Source organism: Nomascus leucogenys, chromosome 1a (assembly GCF_006542625.1).
Source record: "Nomascus leucogenys isolate Asia chromosome 1a, Asia_NLE_v1, whole genome shotgun sequence".
Taxonomy (NCBI): Eukaryota; Metazoa; Chordata; class Mammalia; order Primates; family Hylobatidae; genus Nomascus; species Nomascus leucogenys.
In genome coordinates, this window is record NC_044381.1 from 88080495 (window position 1) to 88093323 (window position 12829).

Consider the following 12829-nt stretch of genomic DNA (forward strand, 5'->3'; position numbering starts at 1 on the left):
ATGATATACATGCTGCCTTTACTTACCGTGATCCTGATTACATTAGTGCTGAGGATTGCATAATTTTCAGTCATGGCAAAAATAATTTTGAGTCATGGCAAAAATACTGCAGTTCATCTACATTTTTTAATTGGTTGGAGTTGTGATGTCTTTTTTAAATTGGAAGTTAAGTTCATTTGTAAATCAGTTAAAGTATTTTAAAGGATGAGGTGATTGTTGCTTAATCATGCAGAGGCAATCTTGGACAAGTACAGCAACTCTGTTTCAGCATTGAAGAACTGTTCAACTGAAGCATATCCAACCTTAAATAAAATTAAAATGTGTATCCTGTTTCCACTGACAACAATTAAGGTTATGAACAGACGCCTGGTATACATAACTAAATTTCTATGGAAACTGGCAGTGACAACTAACTGTATTACAACTGCTGTTTTTCACATGCCTTTTGACATTACATTTAAAACATAGTTTCCAAAGCACTAAAATTTGGGGAAAATGTGTCTTAGAATAAAATAAATATATGTATTACTTAAGCTTTGCAGACATCTTGATTTTTTTTTTTTCAAGAACAATTATTTGGCTGCTTTCTACCTTACTTTGTTTTGCTTGTAGTAGCATAATATGGCCAGTAGAGGGCATAGAATTTTTTAAACAGATGAAACATAAATCCGTATATAGCTACCTACCTTTACTTAGAAAGTATCTTTACTCAGAAATAAGTGCAGTTTTTAGGCAGTTGATATATCTTTTCTTGTTATGCAAATGGCAAATAATTTCAATGCCATTTCCCTATTAGGAGAACACAGGGAACACAGTTCTTCTAATACATTTTATAGGTTTTTCATTTTCTAATTCAAATATCTGATAAGTGTTTTTTTTTTTTACTGACAACTATTCTTTTCCTCCTGCAGCTTTGGGAACTCCTTTATAAATTGCAGTTTGTATATACCTATATTGCCCCGTGGCAGATCACATGGGGTTCTGCTTTCCATGCTTTTGCTCAGCCTTTTGCAGTGCCTCGTATCCTTCTAATTAAAGTTTAATAAGAATGGACAGTCATATCCTTGATAAGAATGTTGGTTTGTAGGCATGATCTTTCACAGGCATAAGTTTACTGTGTAATGAATTATCAAAAGTTCATAATTTTGGCCGGGCGCAGTGGCTCACGCCTGTAATCCCAGCACTCTGGGAGGCCGAGGCGGGTGGATCACCTGAGGTTGGGAGTCTGAGACCAGCCTGAGCAAATGGGCAAACCCCATCTCCACTGAAAATGCTAAATGAGCCGGGTGTGGTGGCACATGCCTGTAATCCCAGCTACCCGGGAGGCTGAGGCAGGAGAATCTCTTGAACCCAGGAGGTAGATGTTGCAGTGAGCTGAGATTGCGCCATTGCACTCCAGCCTGGGCAGCAAGAGCAAAACTCTGTCTCAAAAAAAAAAAAAAAAAACATAACCTTTTATATCCACACCTATATTGTTGATTGTTTAACTTGTATTAACTTAAATCTGTGGCCCACAGATCATCTGAACATAAGAAAACTATTCACGTTTTGTAAGAGTAATGCTGATTTAAAATCTTATATTTGCATATGTGAATATTAAAGTCCAGGAATCTTTAATACGAGAAATGTTTAGCATTATTTTTTAATAAATGAAGGTACAAAACTTTTTCATAATGTGATTATGAAATTTATAGAATTAAACTTCTGTAAAAAATTTTCTACTCCCACCATTTCTTAGAAATATTTTCTAAATAATAGTAAGGGTTAGTAACCACATTGATATGGAAAGACAGACTTATGGTATCTGCAAGTTTTAGTTTTACCCTTGTGGAAAATTGAACTCTAACATCTCTTCCCAAGATTAATATATGAATTTTACCAAATACATATTAGCAAATACTGATTTGGCTCCTTTGAAAGCAGCATACCAGGTTGTACTTTCTGTATGTCTTTCTGTTGGTAACCCCTTAATGACTGCCCAGTGATACCTTCTTTTGTATTCTTCTGGTGAACCTCAGTTCTCTAATTGAGGTAATCTAAATGTGTCTGCTAGGTTTTTGCGAGGGTTTTTTTGGCATCTGTGCTCAGATGAACGTCAGTGTCCTTAACTAGTTTTCCCATAGATTCAGCCATGCTGTTTATTCAGGCTGCTGTCTCGGCCTTCTTCTCTACTCCACTGAACCCCTTTCTGGGAAGTGCAATCTTCATCACTTCATATGTCCGACCTGTGAAATTCTGGGAGAGAGACTATAAGTGAGTAAAGTAAAACACTTGGAAAACAATTTTTATCTTTCCTACTGGGAAAAACTATTGACAGCATTATTATTAGAATTTATGGTTCATAATTTATTGTGTTGAAATATTTATTTTTGCTAGAACTTTATAAATAGTCTTAAAATTTGAAAAGTGTATAAAAGAAGAGGCCAGAGGAAATTACTTTTTATTTTTCTTTCTTTTCTTTTTTTTTTTTTTTAAACAGGGTCTCATTCTGTTGCCCAGGCTGGAGTGCAGTGGTGCATCTCTGCTCACTGCAACCTCCACCTCCTGGGGCTCAAGTGATCCTTCTGCCTCAGCCTCCTGAATAGCAAGGACTACAGGCTTGAGCCACCACGTCGGCTAATTTTGGTATTTTTTGTAGAGACGGAGTTTGACCGTGTTGCCTATACTGCTCTCAAACTCCTGAACTCAAGTGACCCACCCGCCTCAGCCTCCCAAAGTGTTAGGATTACAGGCGTGAGCCACCGTGCTCAGCCATTTTTTCCTACTTAAAAGATCTTTTTAAACATTGTTCTGATTCAGTATGTTCATGTTTATATTTTTTCTTTCAGTAATATTAGAATTATTTCACATTAATAATACTCTGCAACTTTATGCTATATAATATCATTATAACAGTCAAAATGAGTTACAGTTTTCTTAGAAACACCTGGCTATTTCTAAAGCTAAATTTTTATAGGTTATTTCTGCTATTTTGAGAAGATAAGTTTTTAATGACCATCTTTGTGCATGAAGTATTTTCTCCATTTAGGCTTAGTTCCTTGGGCTAGCTACTTAATCTAAAGCTTAGTAACTATCCTTGTATGTAATCTCTCCAAATTTCATTTTATTTCAGAAAGCATTCCTAAAAGGGAACACTTTTAGGAGTTATGAGTTATGGAGCATAAACATTTTTAAGGCTTTTAATATAAACACATTGGTTTAGAAAGAGCTTGTACTAATTTATAATTCTACTGACCATCTCCATGACTGCCTTTCTCTCTATACTTTCACAAATTCGCATATTTAATAGGTGAAAATTGTAATCTCACCTTTTAAACAGTGGGCTAGTTTGTAGGTTTGAAACTTTTACTCTGGTCCTTTATCTAAAACCACACATGGTATTTCCCATTTTGGTGAATTTCGGTGTTATTTATTATTATTCCTCTGGACCAATTAGCCCAAAGTAATGTTCAGTGGCTGCAGTTCTTAACTTTTTGAATTTAGAACCCCTTTATACTCTTTTTTTTTCTTTTCTTTTTCTTTTTTTGAGACAGAGTTTTGCCCTTGTCATCCAGGCTGGAGTGCAATGGCACAATCTCGACTCACTGCAACCTCCGCCTCCCGGAGTGCAATGGCGCCATCTTGACTCACTGCAACCTCCACCTCCCAGGTTCAAGCAATTCTCCTGCCTCAGCCTCCTGAGTAGCTGGGATTACAGACGCCCACCAGCACATCTGGCTATTTTTTGTATTTTTAGTAGAGATGGGGTTTCACCATGTTGACCAGGCTGGTCTTGAACTTCTGAGCTCAGGTGATCCACCCGCTTCGGCCTCCCAAAGTGCTGGGGTTACAGGCGTGAGCCACTGTGCCTGGCCTTATGGTCTTAAAAATTATTGGAAACACCGGAGTTTTAAAAATACGGATTTTATCTACTAATATGTACTAGAGTGGAAAGAAAAACTCAAAAATTTCAAATGTTTACTTATTAACTAACTTAAAAATAACAATGTCGTATCTATTGTATATTAGCATAAATAACATTTTAAAGTTAAGAATAACTATATTTCCACTCCCCCCAAAAATTAGAAGAGTGGCATTGTTATATAGTTTTGCAAATCTCTTAATGTCTGGCTTATTAAAAGACAGCTGGATTCTTGTATCTACCTATACATTCAATCAGCTGCAGTACATTGTTTTGATTGAAGTATCTGGAAAAAAAAATTCACCTTCACTCACCATGTTGGCCAGGCTGGTCTCGAACTCCTGATCTGAAGTGATTCGTCTGCCTTGGCCTCCCAAAGTGCTGGGATTACAGGCATGAGACACCTTGCCCAGGCAAAAAAGAAGTATTCTAATAGCCTTTTAAGACAATCATGGATATTTTTCATTGATCTTTCACTGAAACCCAAGAAATGGGAGCTTCTTAAAAGCTACTTGGAATATGGAATCTAAAACCATATCTGTGAACTTGTGGAACTATATTACATCAAAATCCACTCATCTGTCTTATACCCTGAATGGATCTTTTACCCATGCATAATTTTGTAACATTTTGTGTTGGTCATTTGGAAAATACTGCTTCACTGAATAATGTAGATTTTCTAAATGTTGATACATCTTATTATGTAGTGATTTTTAAAATATGTTCATTGGTATCACCACCAATTGGAAAGAAATTTTAATTATTGGGAAGCTGTCAAGCTTATGGTGGTAGATAGGAGTTTCCCAAATTTTAATTTTTGTTTGAAAATTTGGATTTTTTTTTTTTTTTTTTTTTTTTTTTTTTTGAGACGGAGTCTTGCTCCGTCGCCCAGGCTGGAGTGCAGTGCGCCCCCCCCCCCCCCCCCCCCCCCCCCCCCCCCCCCCCACCCGCTTTTTTTTTTTTTTTTTCTTTCTTGTCCGCTCGCCCAGGCTGGATCAGTGGCCAGCCCAGATTTTTATTATTGTCAACAAGTATTGCCGGTTGTTTTCCTTGAAATAACAGGCTCTTTCTTTATTTTGGGGAAATATCTGTTAAATGACCACATCTAAATAATCTCATAATTTTTCCATCAGTGTTAAGTAGAAATGGTGTTCCAAGAAAAAAAACGCAGCTAGTTCAGTTCGGAGTTCAAGCAGTTGCACAAATACTTTCCCTCATGACAGCCATTGTACTTCAGAAGGCAGCAGAAGTGCTTCATATGTATTTTCTCATTTCGCCATACAGAGTATTAAAAAGGCCTTTGCTGTGAGTTGAGATTTAATAAGATTAATACTTTTTACTGCTTCATTAGGGACATTTTTTTGTGAAACTTGGATTTTTTGTTTGCTTTATTGTGCAAATGTGGCAGCGAAGGGTAGAACAGTTTGGTGCTGCTGCCTTGATTCATGCCCAGGCACCGCAGTCTTACCCAACATTGCTTTAGTACCACCAGTGCAATTGTCAACACAATGTAAAAAGCAAATAACAGCTCAATGTTACTTTGAAAATAGTTTTGATCTGGAAAACTGCCTGAAAGAGCCTTAGGTTCTATGGACCACATTTTGGGAACTACTGTTCCAAATAACATTGCATCACTGAGCCTTAATAGATACACCTTCCTTTGGCAAAGAATGTTCTAACCTCTTTGAATTTTTAAGAACCATATACAGTATATATTTTTTTCATCCTGGTCAGCTTTTTTCTCACAGTGCATGCCTAGATGTCTTTCCATACACTGTACAATAAAAAAAAATCTGCTATGTTCATGTGTGGTGAAGGGGGGAGAATTTTTTTTTAATTCCCAAAAGTGTGCTAACAAGGCATTTTATCATTATATTAATCAGATTTTTTCCAGAGATTTTCATAAAGTGGTAACCTTTATTTTATACGTTTCCTATAGTTTCTCCCTCACTCTAAATTGTTAAATATTTTTTAATGTAAAGAAAGTTACTAAAAATGTTTTATTTTCTTCAGCACAAAACGAGTGGATCATTCAAACACCAGATTGGCTTCCCAGCTTGATAGAAATCCAGGTAATAGCTCTGTTTGTGAATATGGAGGCAAGTCTAAGGATTTGTCATATATATATATATATATATACACATACACACACACACACACACACACACATATATATGTTTATATTCACTCCTAACTTGTTGGGAATCCTCTATGAATCCCAAATATTCACTTTTAAAAACTAAATATTATTTGTTTTACTTGAGCAAAATATATATAAGTTACAGTAACTACAGTTTATGTACCCATCTTTTTATAAAATGCATCTTAAGAATGCTTATAAGAATGAAAAATTCCATTCAAAGATTGTTCTTACATAGGTTAAAATGTAGAAAAACGGTTAAAGTAAAACTGGTCAGATGTTTTGAAGGGTCTGCAGTCAGACTGACACATATTTTATTAGTATGTTTTCTTCCACCCTTCCCTCAATGTTTAGGTCAATATTAATTTAATTTGATTCAATTTGTTGTTTACAGAGATGTCATCAAATGGGGGCATATAGCCAGTCAGGATAGAGCTTCAGTGGGTGACACCTTGCTGGTGTTACCATTATCTAAAGTCTGGTTCTTAGTTTTGTCATTTGGGAAACATCATTTTATTGGCCCACCCAATAGTAATCTGTCACAGAGAATCAGAGATTAGCATATCAACCAGAATCTCAGTGTATTAATTTACTAAAATAAATATTACTCCCAAATACACTGGAATATTTGTATCCATTTGACTCATAAATTCCCTCAAATCTGATTAATTCTCAGTGATAAAATTGGACTAAGGAGAACTAGTTATTTGATACTAATGACCATCATCATCATGTTCTGGTAGAGAAAATAAGCATTTCAGCTCTAGTATGTGCTTGTAAAGGGCTAGATTTCTCATGCTGATGATGCCATCCTGCATAACCAAAGGCCATGCCCTGAATCAGTATATACATTTTTGTGTTGTGCTGACATAGAATTGATAAAGTCATTTTGTTGACATTAGAATTTGGAGTTTCCCTTTCATTATTTTATTCAATTAGACTGGGTTTAAAATAATTATTAAGCTCTGAATATGTTACCATTCTCCAATACTATACTTGGGGCATGCATTTACAGATTATTGCTTTGCATGAGTTACTTCTAGAGATGGTCATATAATGTATTAAGTGATGTTTATTTTAATGTTTTTCTCTCTTTTTCTTTTTTCTTTTTTTTTGGAGACAGAGTCTGTCTCTGTCACCCAGGCTGGAGTACAGTGGCACAGTCACGGCTCACTGCAACCTCCACCTCCCAAGTTCAAGCGATTCTGCCTTCTCAGCCTCCCAAGTAGCTGGGATTACAGGCATGCACCATGATGCCCAGCTAATTTTTGTATTTTTAGTAGTGACAGGGTTTTGCCATGTTGGCCAGGTTAGTCTCCTGGCCTGAAGTGATCTGCCCACCTCAGCCTTCCAAAGTGCTGAGATTCCAGGCATGAGCCACCACGCCCAGCCTATCTTAATTTTTTTTTTTAAGGTTCTCTGTTGCTATATACAGTTTATTTCTGCTTAATATTAGCCATCTCAATATGGCTAATATTGACTAACCAACTTCTCTTTGATTGTCTTATTTGTTCAAATCTTGTATTATTTTATCTACTTCCTTTACTAAATAGTCTTTTTGTTCTTCTGAATTCTTTTATTTTTCTCATTTCTCTTACATGGTTTTAATTATAAACCATATTTTATTGAATAATTACGAACTGTTGAAGAGGTCGAAAAGTCCTTAGATTGCTTCAAATCAAATTCTCACATTTTGTGAATGAGAACCATAGATTCCGGGAGGTTATGTGACTTCTAAATCTAAATTCAGAAACCTTTTCCATTTTCCTGTTTTACTTTTATATAGAAACTGTTAAGGGTATGAATGTTATTTTCCTTGTCAAATGAATATAACCCTGTACTAGAAGTTTTTAATATTTTTAACAATCTTGTTTGTCAAGAGGACTTAAGGTTAAATTTAACTTTTTTTTAAATCCCTTTTTATAGGATCAGATGACAACAATCTGAATTCCATCTTTTATGAGCATTTAACTAGATCCCTACAACACAGCCTCTGTGGTGATTTGCTCCTAGGACGGTGGGGAAACTACAGTACAGGGGACTGTTTCATCCTTGCCTCTGACTATCTCAATGCATTAGTACACCTTATAGAGATAGGCAATGGTCTGGTCACTTTTCAGCTGCGGGGACTTGAATTCAGAGGTAAGACATTCATTCACCTTTTATTTCTGTAGCATACTCCTGTGGCACCTTAGTTTTACATGTTTCTATCTCAAACCAGAAGTTGTCATAGAATTAGATATTTGGGATTGTGGAATGAGAAAAGTTGTTAAAGACTAAGTATTAGATTTTTTCACCCCACATTCCATAATCCAAGAAGAATCATGTTTGTAGTATGGCTTTATATGTAAAGGTAGTAGCATTAGTGTATAATTGATTTGTTTTCCTAGATATGTTGAATTTCTGTTGTTCTGTGCTTGGTCTCTTGCTGGTCCCTTTTGTGACCAGTTGCATAAATTTATTAGGTAGCTAGCAGCATGGAATGCTGAATTTTTGTGTGAGGCAGAATAGTTAACTGAGTTACATTCATATAAACACCATGCCTTTGTCTTCCAACAATTTTTTTTTAATTGAGGTGAAATTCACATAAAATAAAATTAATATTTAGAGCGAAGAAATCACAGGAGCATTTAGTACATTCACAGTGTTGGGCAGCCACCACCTCTGTCTCATTCCAAAGCATTTTCATCACTCAAAAATAAAACGCTGTACCCATTAAGTAGTTACTGGCCATTCTCCTTTCCATCAGCCCTCTATAATTTTATGTACTGATAAAGTTATTTCTTTACAGAAAATCATGCATTCAGAAACATCAACTTTATGTTATCAATTCCTGTAAAACTGAATAACATGTAAGCACAAGTAGAAACTGGTTTCGTAGGATGCTTCAAGTCCTGTCACTGAATATCTTTCCAGTCTGGGAAACATTTTAACTTGAGTTTTCAGAGAGTTTTTCATCTATTCTAAGTGCTTTGGAGTAGTTTTAGTCTGGAATAGAAATAAGAAAGCATTTGACTAGAAAGAGAAGGAAGCCAGATCTATAACCCCATTAGCTTTGTTTTCATCCTGGTATCGCGTAAGAAGGCTTGCACCTTAGCTATGGAGTGTCTATGTCAGTGGAGCAAGTACTAGTCTAGAAGTTACGTTGTTCGCTAGAAATAAATCTTTAGCTATGCAGCACTCAAATTGATGGAGTAAATGTTGATGTTTACTTGTGATCTGTTTATAATCCATTCATATTCTCTTGTCCTTCAAAATATCTTATTCTTGTCTTATGAATATTTGTTTCTGCCTCTCCATCAGGAGCCTAGGATGTTAACTCCATCTCTTCCAGAATCTTAACCCCAGGCTGTTCAATCCTAATCCAAATAGGCTCATCCAAAAGTTAGCATACCCTTGCCACCATTCCTACTACTGCTGTGACTTTTAGCTTCCTTTTTAAGTTTTGGCACCTGAAGACTTCATCCTTGTTTTTTAATTTTAATTTAATTTTTTAAAATAAATGTGCATGGCAAGCTGTTTTATCCAACATTTCTACATATGTGAAATGAAAGGGGGCGTTCTTCTTACCATCTGCTCACTCCATCATATTGATCAGTAGTTCTCCAAATCAGAAAAGTTATCCAGATTTTCATTCTCTGGTATTGAGTAGACTCAGATAAACTTTTGGATAAATCTGCTATCTAAATGCTAAGTATTTGCCAATCAAAGCTCAAATTTGAAAATACAGCAACCCTTACTCTTTGAACTCCCATAGATTTGAGTAACAAGGGATACCTATAATTCTTAACTCAGACATTAGCATTTTTTTTTTTTTTTTTTTTAAGAGACAGGGGTCTCGCTCTGTCACCCAGGCTGGAGTACAGTGGTGTGATCACAGCTCACTACATCCTCAAACTTCTGGGCTCAAGGGATCCTCTTGCCCCAGCCTCCTGAGTAGTTGGGACTACAGGTGCACACCACCACTCCTGGCTAATTTTTTAAAAATTTTTACTTTTGTATAGATGGGAGCCTCACCATCTTGCCAAGGCTGGTCTTGAACTCCTAAGCTCAAGCGACCCTCCAGCCTTGACCTCCCAAAGTGCTGAGATTGTAGGTGCGAGCCATCACACCCTGCTGGGATTTTTTTAAAGACACATTTGATCATGGCATTCCCATGCTTACAATTTTTCAGTGACTTTTCATTGCATTTAACATAAGAATTCACATGCCCGAACACATCCTATAGTACTCTGTGATCTGGCCTCTGCCAGTTTCTCCATCCTCACTTTACAGCACTGTCCGAGCTCATTGTAGCCACACTGGCCTTCTTGCAGTTTCTTAGATGTGCTAAATTCTTTACTAAGGACTCCTTATTGCCCTTCATTTTGCCAGAAAGTACCAGCCATCTCTCTTCCTCCCCTAATCCTCCATTTGGCTAATTCCTTTGCCTGAATGTCCCTTTCTCAGAGAAGCCTTCCCTAGCCACCTGTCCCACATGATTATCTCACTTTACCATGTTTTTATCGTTAGATTCTTACACAGTCATGGACTGCAGCAATGGACTGCACATATCACAATGGTCCCATAAGATTATAATGGAACTGAAAAATTCCTGTTAGTGACATCGTAGCCATTCTGTCCTATCACAAAGCATTACTTGTGTTTATGGTGATGCTGGTATAAACAAAACTATGCTACTGGTCATATAAAAATCTAGCACATACAATTATGTACAGTACATAGTACTAGATAATGATAATAAACAACTATGCATTTATTATACTATACTTTTTGTGGTTAGAATGTACTCCTTGTACTTACAAAAAAAAGTTTACTTTGGAACGGCATGTCTTGTTATGCTAGTGGCAGACTCATACATCTCACATTTACTGTGTCTCTTGATTGCATCATTTTCTCTGTGTTTGATTTGATCTTGTGTCATTTTGTTTTATGGCCCCTACATGTGCAAAATTCACAGCTATTGTTGCCACGAAGAGGCCACATCAAGTAGATTGACCAGGAAGTTAAATTAAAAGTGGTTAAGGACTATGAAGGTAGCAAATCACCAATGGTTGTTGTCAGGTAATTATGTCCCATTCCACCATAGCTGTGATCTTGAACGAGAACAAAGTGACAGAAGCCATTAAAGGATCTGCTTCATTGAACACAAAAAGATGAACAAAAATTTGAAAAGGGCCTAAATCATATATGGAGAAACTACTGAAGACCAGACACAGAAGCATATTATACCTCTCAGCATCACGACAATCACAGACAAAACAAAAAGTTTGTTTGCGATATTGAAAGAAAAGATTGAACACAACTACAGTGTTGAATTTTCTGCTAGCTCTGCGTGATTTTATTCAAGAATTGTTATTTATTGCATAATGTGAAAGCTGGTGAGTGGTGAGTCTGTAAATGCTGATGTGAAAGCAGCTGAAGAATTTTTGGAACTCTAGATAAGCTGATTGTGAGGAAAATTACTTCACAGGGCAAATCTTCAGTATAGATGAAAGCTTGCTATTCTGAAAACAGATACTAGAAAGGACTTTCATCCATAAAGAGGCCAAGTCAATGCCAGGTTTCAAGTCATTAAGGACAGGATAACAGTCTTGCATGGGAGAAATGTTGCAGGTTACAAATGGAAGCCCTTCGTAATCTGGCCCATTGAGAACCCCAGGGCCTTGAAGCTTATCACTAAGCACACACTGCCAGTGTATTGCAGGAGCAATCAGAAGTCTTGAATGACCCAGCTTTTCTTCCAAGATGCCCTCCTGAATTGCTCTGCCAACACAATGGAGAAGTACTGTTTGGAGAATAACATACCATTCAAGATTGTGCTTATTGTTGATAATGCTCCACACATCCTCCTTTTATTGGTGATCTTTATCCCGGTATCAAAGTGGTATTTCTGCCTCCAAACACCACCTCTCTGATCCAACCAATGGATCAAGAAGTTATCGCAGCTTTTCAGACCTACTACCTGAGAAGGACATTTACCCAGGCTATTTCTGCAACTGAGAAAGACACTGAAAAGACACTGATGCAATTCTGGAAGGATTACGTCTATGACTGCATCAAGAACCTTGCTTAGGGTGATGTCACCAATGCGGGTATGAATGGCATCTGGAAGAAGACACTCAAGAGGTTCATCTGTGACTTCAAAGGATTTGCCAAGGATGAAGAGATTGCAAAAATCAACATGGCTGTGGTTGGAGATGGCAAACAACTTTAACCATGGTGTGGACAAGGATGACATTGATGAGCGCCTAGAGGTGGTTCCTGAGGAACTGACTAATGAGGGGTTGTTGGAACTGGAAAAGGAACGCATAGCTGAAGAACAGGCGAGAGAGGGAAACAGCTAGAAAAGAAAAAGAAGAAACCCCAAGAAAATTCACAGTGAAGGGTTTTAGCAGAAGCTTTTGCAGACCTCAACAAGCTCCTTAAAAATTTGAAAACATGGTCCATAACACCAAAAGGTTTTCATTAATAGAGAGGAATGTTCTTGCTGCATTATCTGCATACAAGCAAATCTATGATGAATGAAAGAAACAAACCAAGCAAACTATTGTGGACATAATTTTTGAAAGAGTGATACCTCCTCAAGAAGAGTTCCGGCAGGTCCTTCAGGGGGTATCCAGAGGAAGTCATTGTTGTCATAGGAGATGGCAGCTCCATGTGTGTCATTGCTTCTGAAGGCCTTCCAGTGGGACAAGATGAGGTGGAAGCCAGTGATATTGATGACCCTGAGCCTGTGTAGGCCTTGGCTAATGTGTGTGTTTGTGTCTTAGTTTTCAACAAAAAAG

At 37.0% G+C, this 12829-nt stretch overlaps 1 protein-coding gene across 3 annotated transcripts in view; it reads left to right on the forward strand.

Moving 5' to 3' along the window:
- Positions 1-12829, forward strand: part of PCNX1 (pecanex 1) — a 207043-nt gene that overhangs the window by 139277 nt on the left and 54937 nt on the right. For all 3 annotated transcript variants that reach the window (XM_030812783.1, XM_030812792.1, XM_030812798.1), the window contains 4 exons: positions 912-1020; positions 2124-2253; positions 5915-5973; positions 7968-8183. In XM_030812783.1, coding sequence (XP_030668643.1) covers positions 912-1020; positions 2124-2253; positions 5915-5973; positions 7968-8183 — 514 coding nt within the window. The remainder of the gene's footprint in view (positions 1-911; positions 1021-2123; positions 2254-5914; positions 5974-7967; positions 8184-12829) is intronic.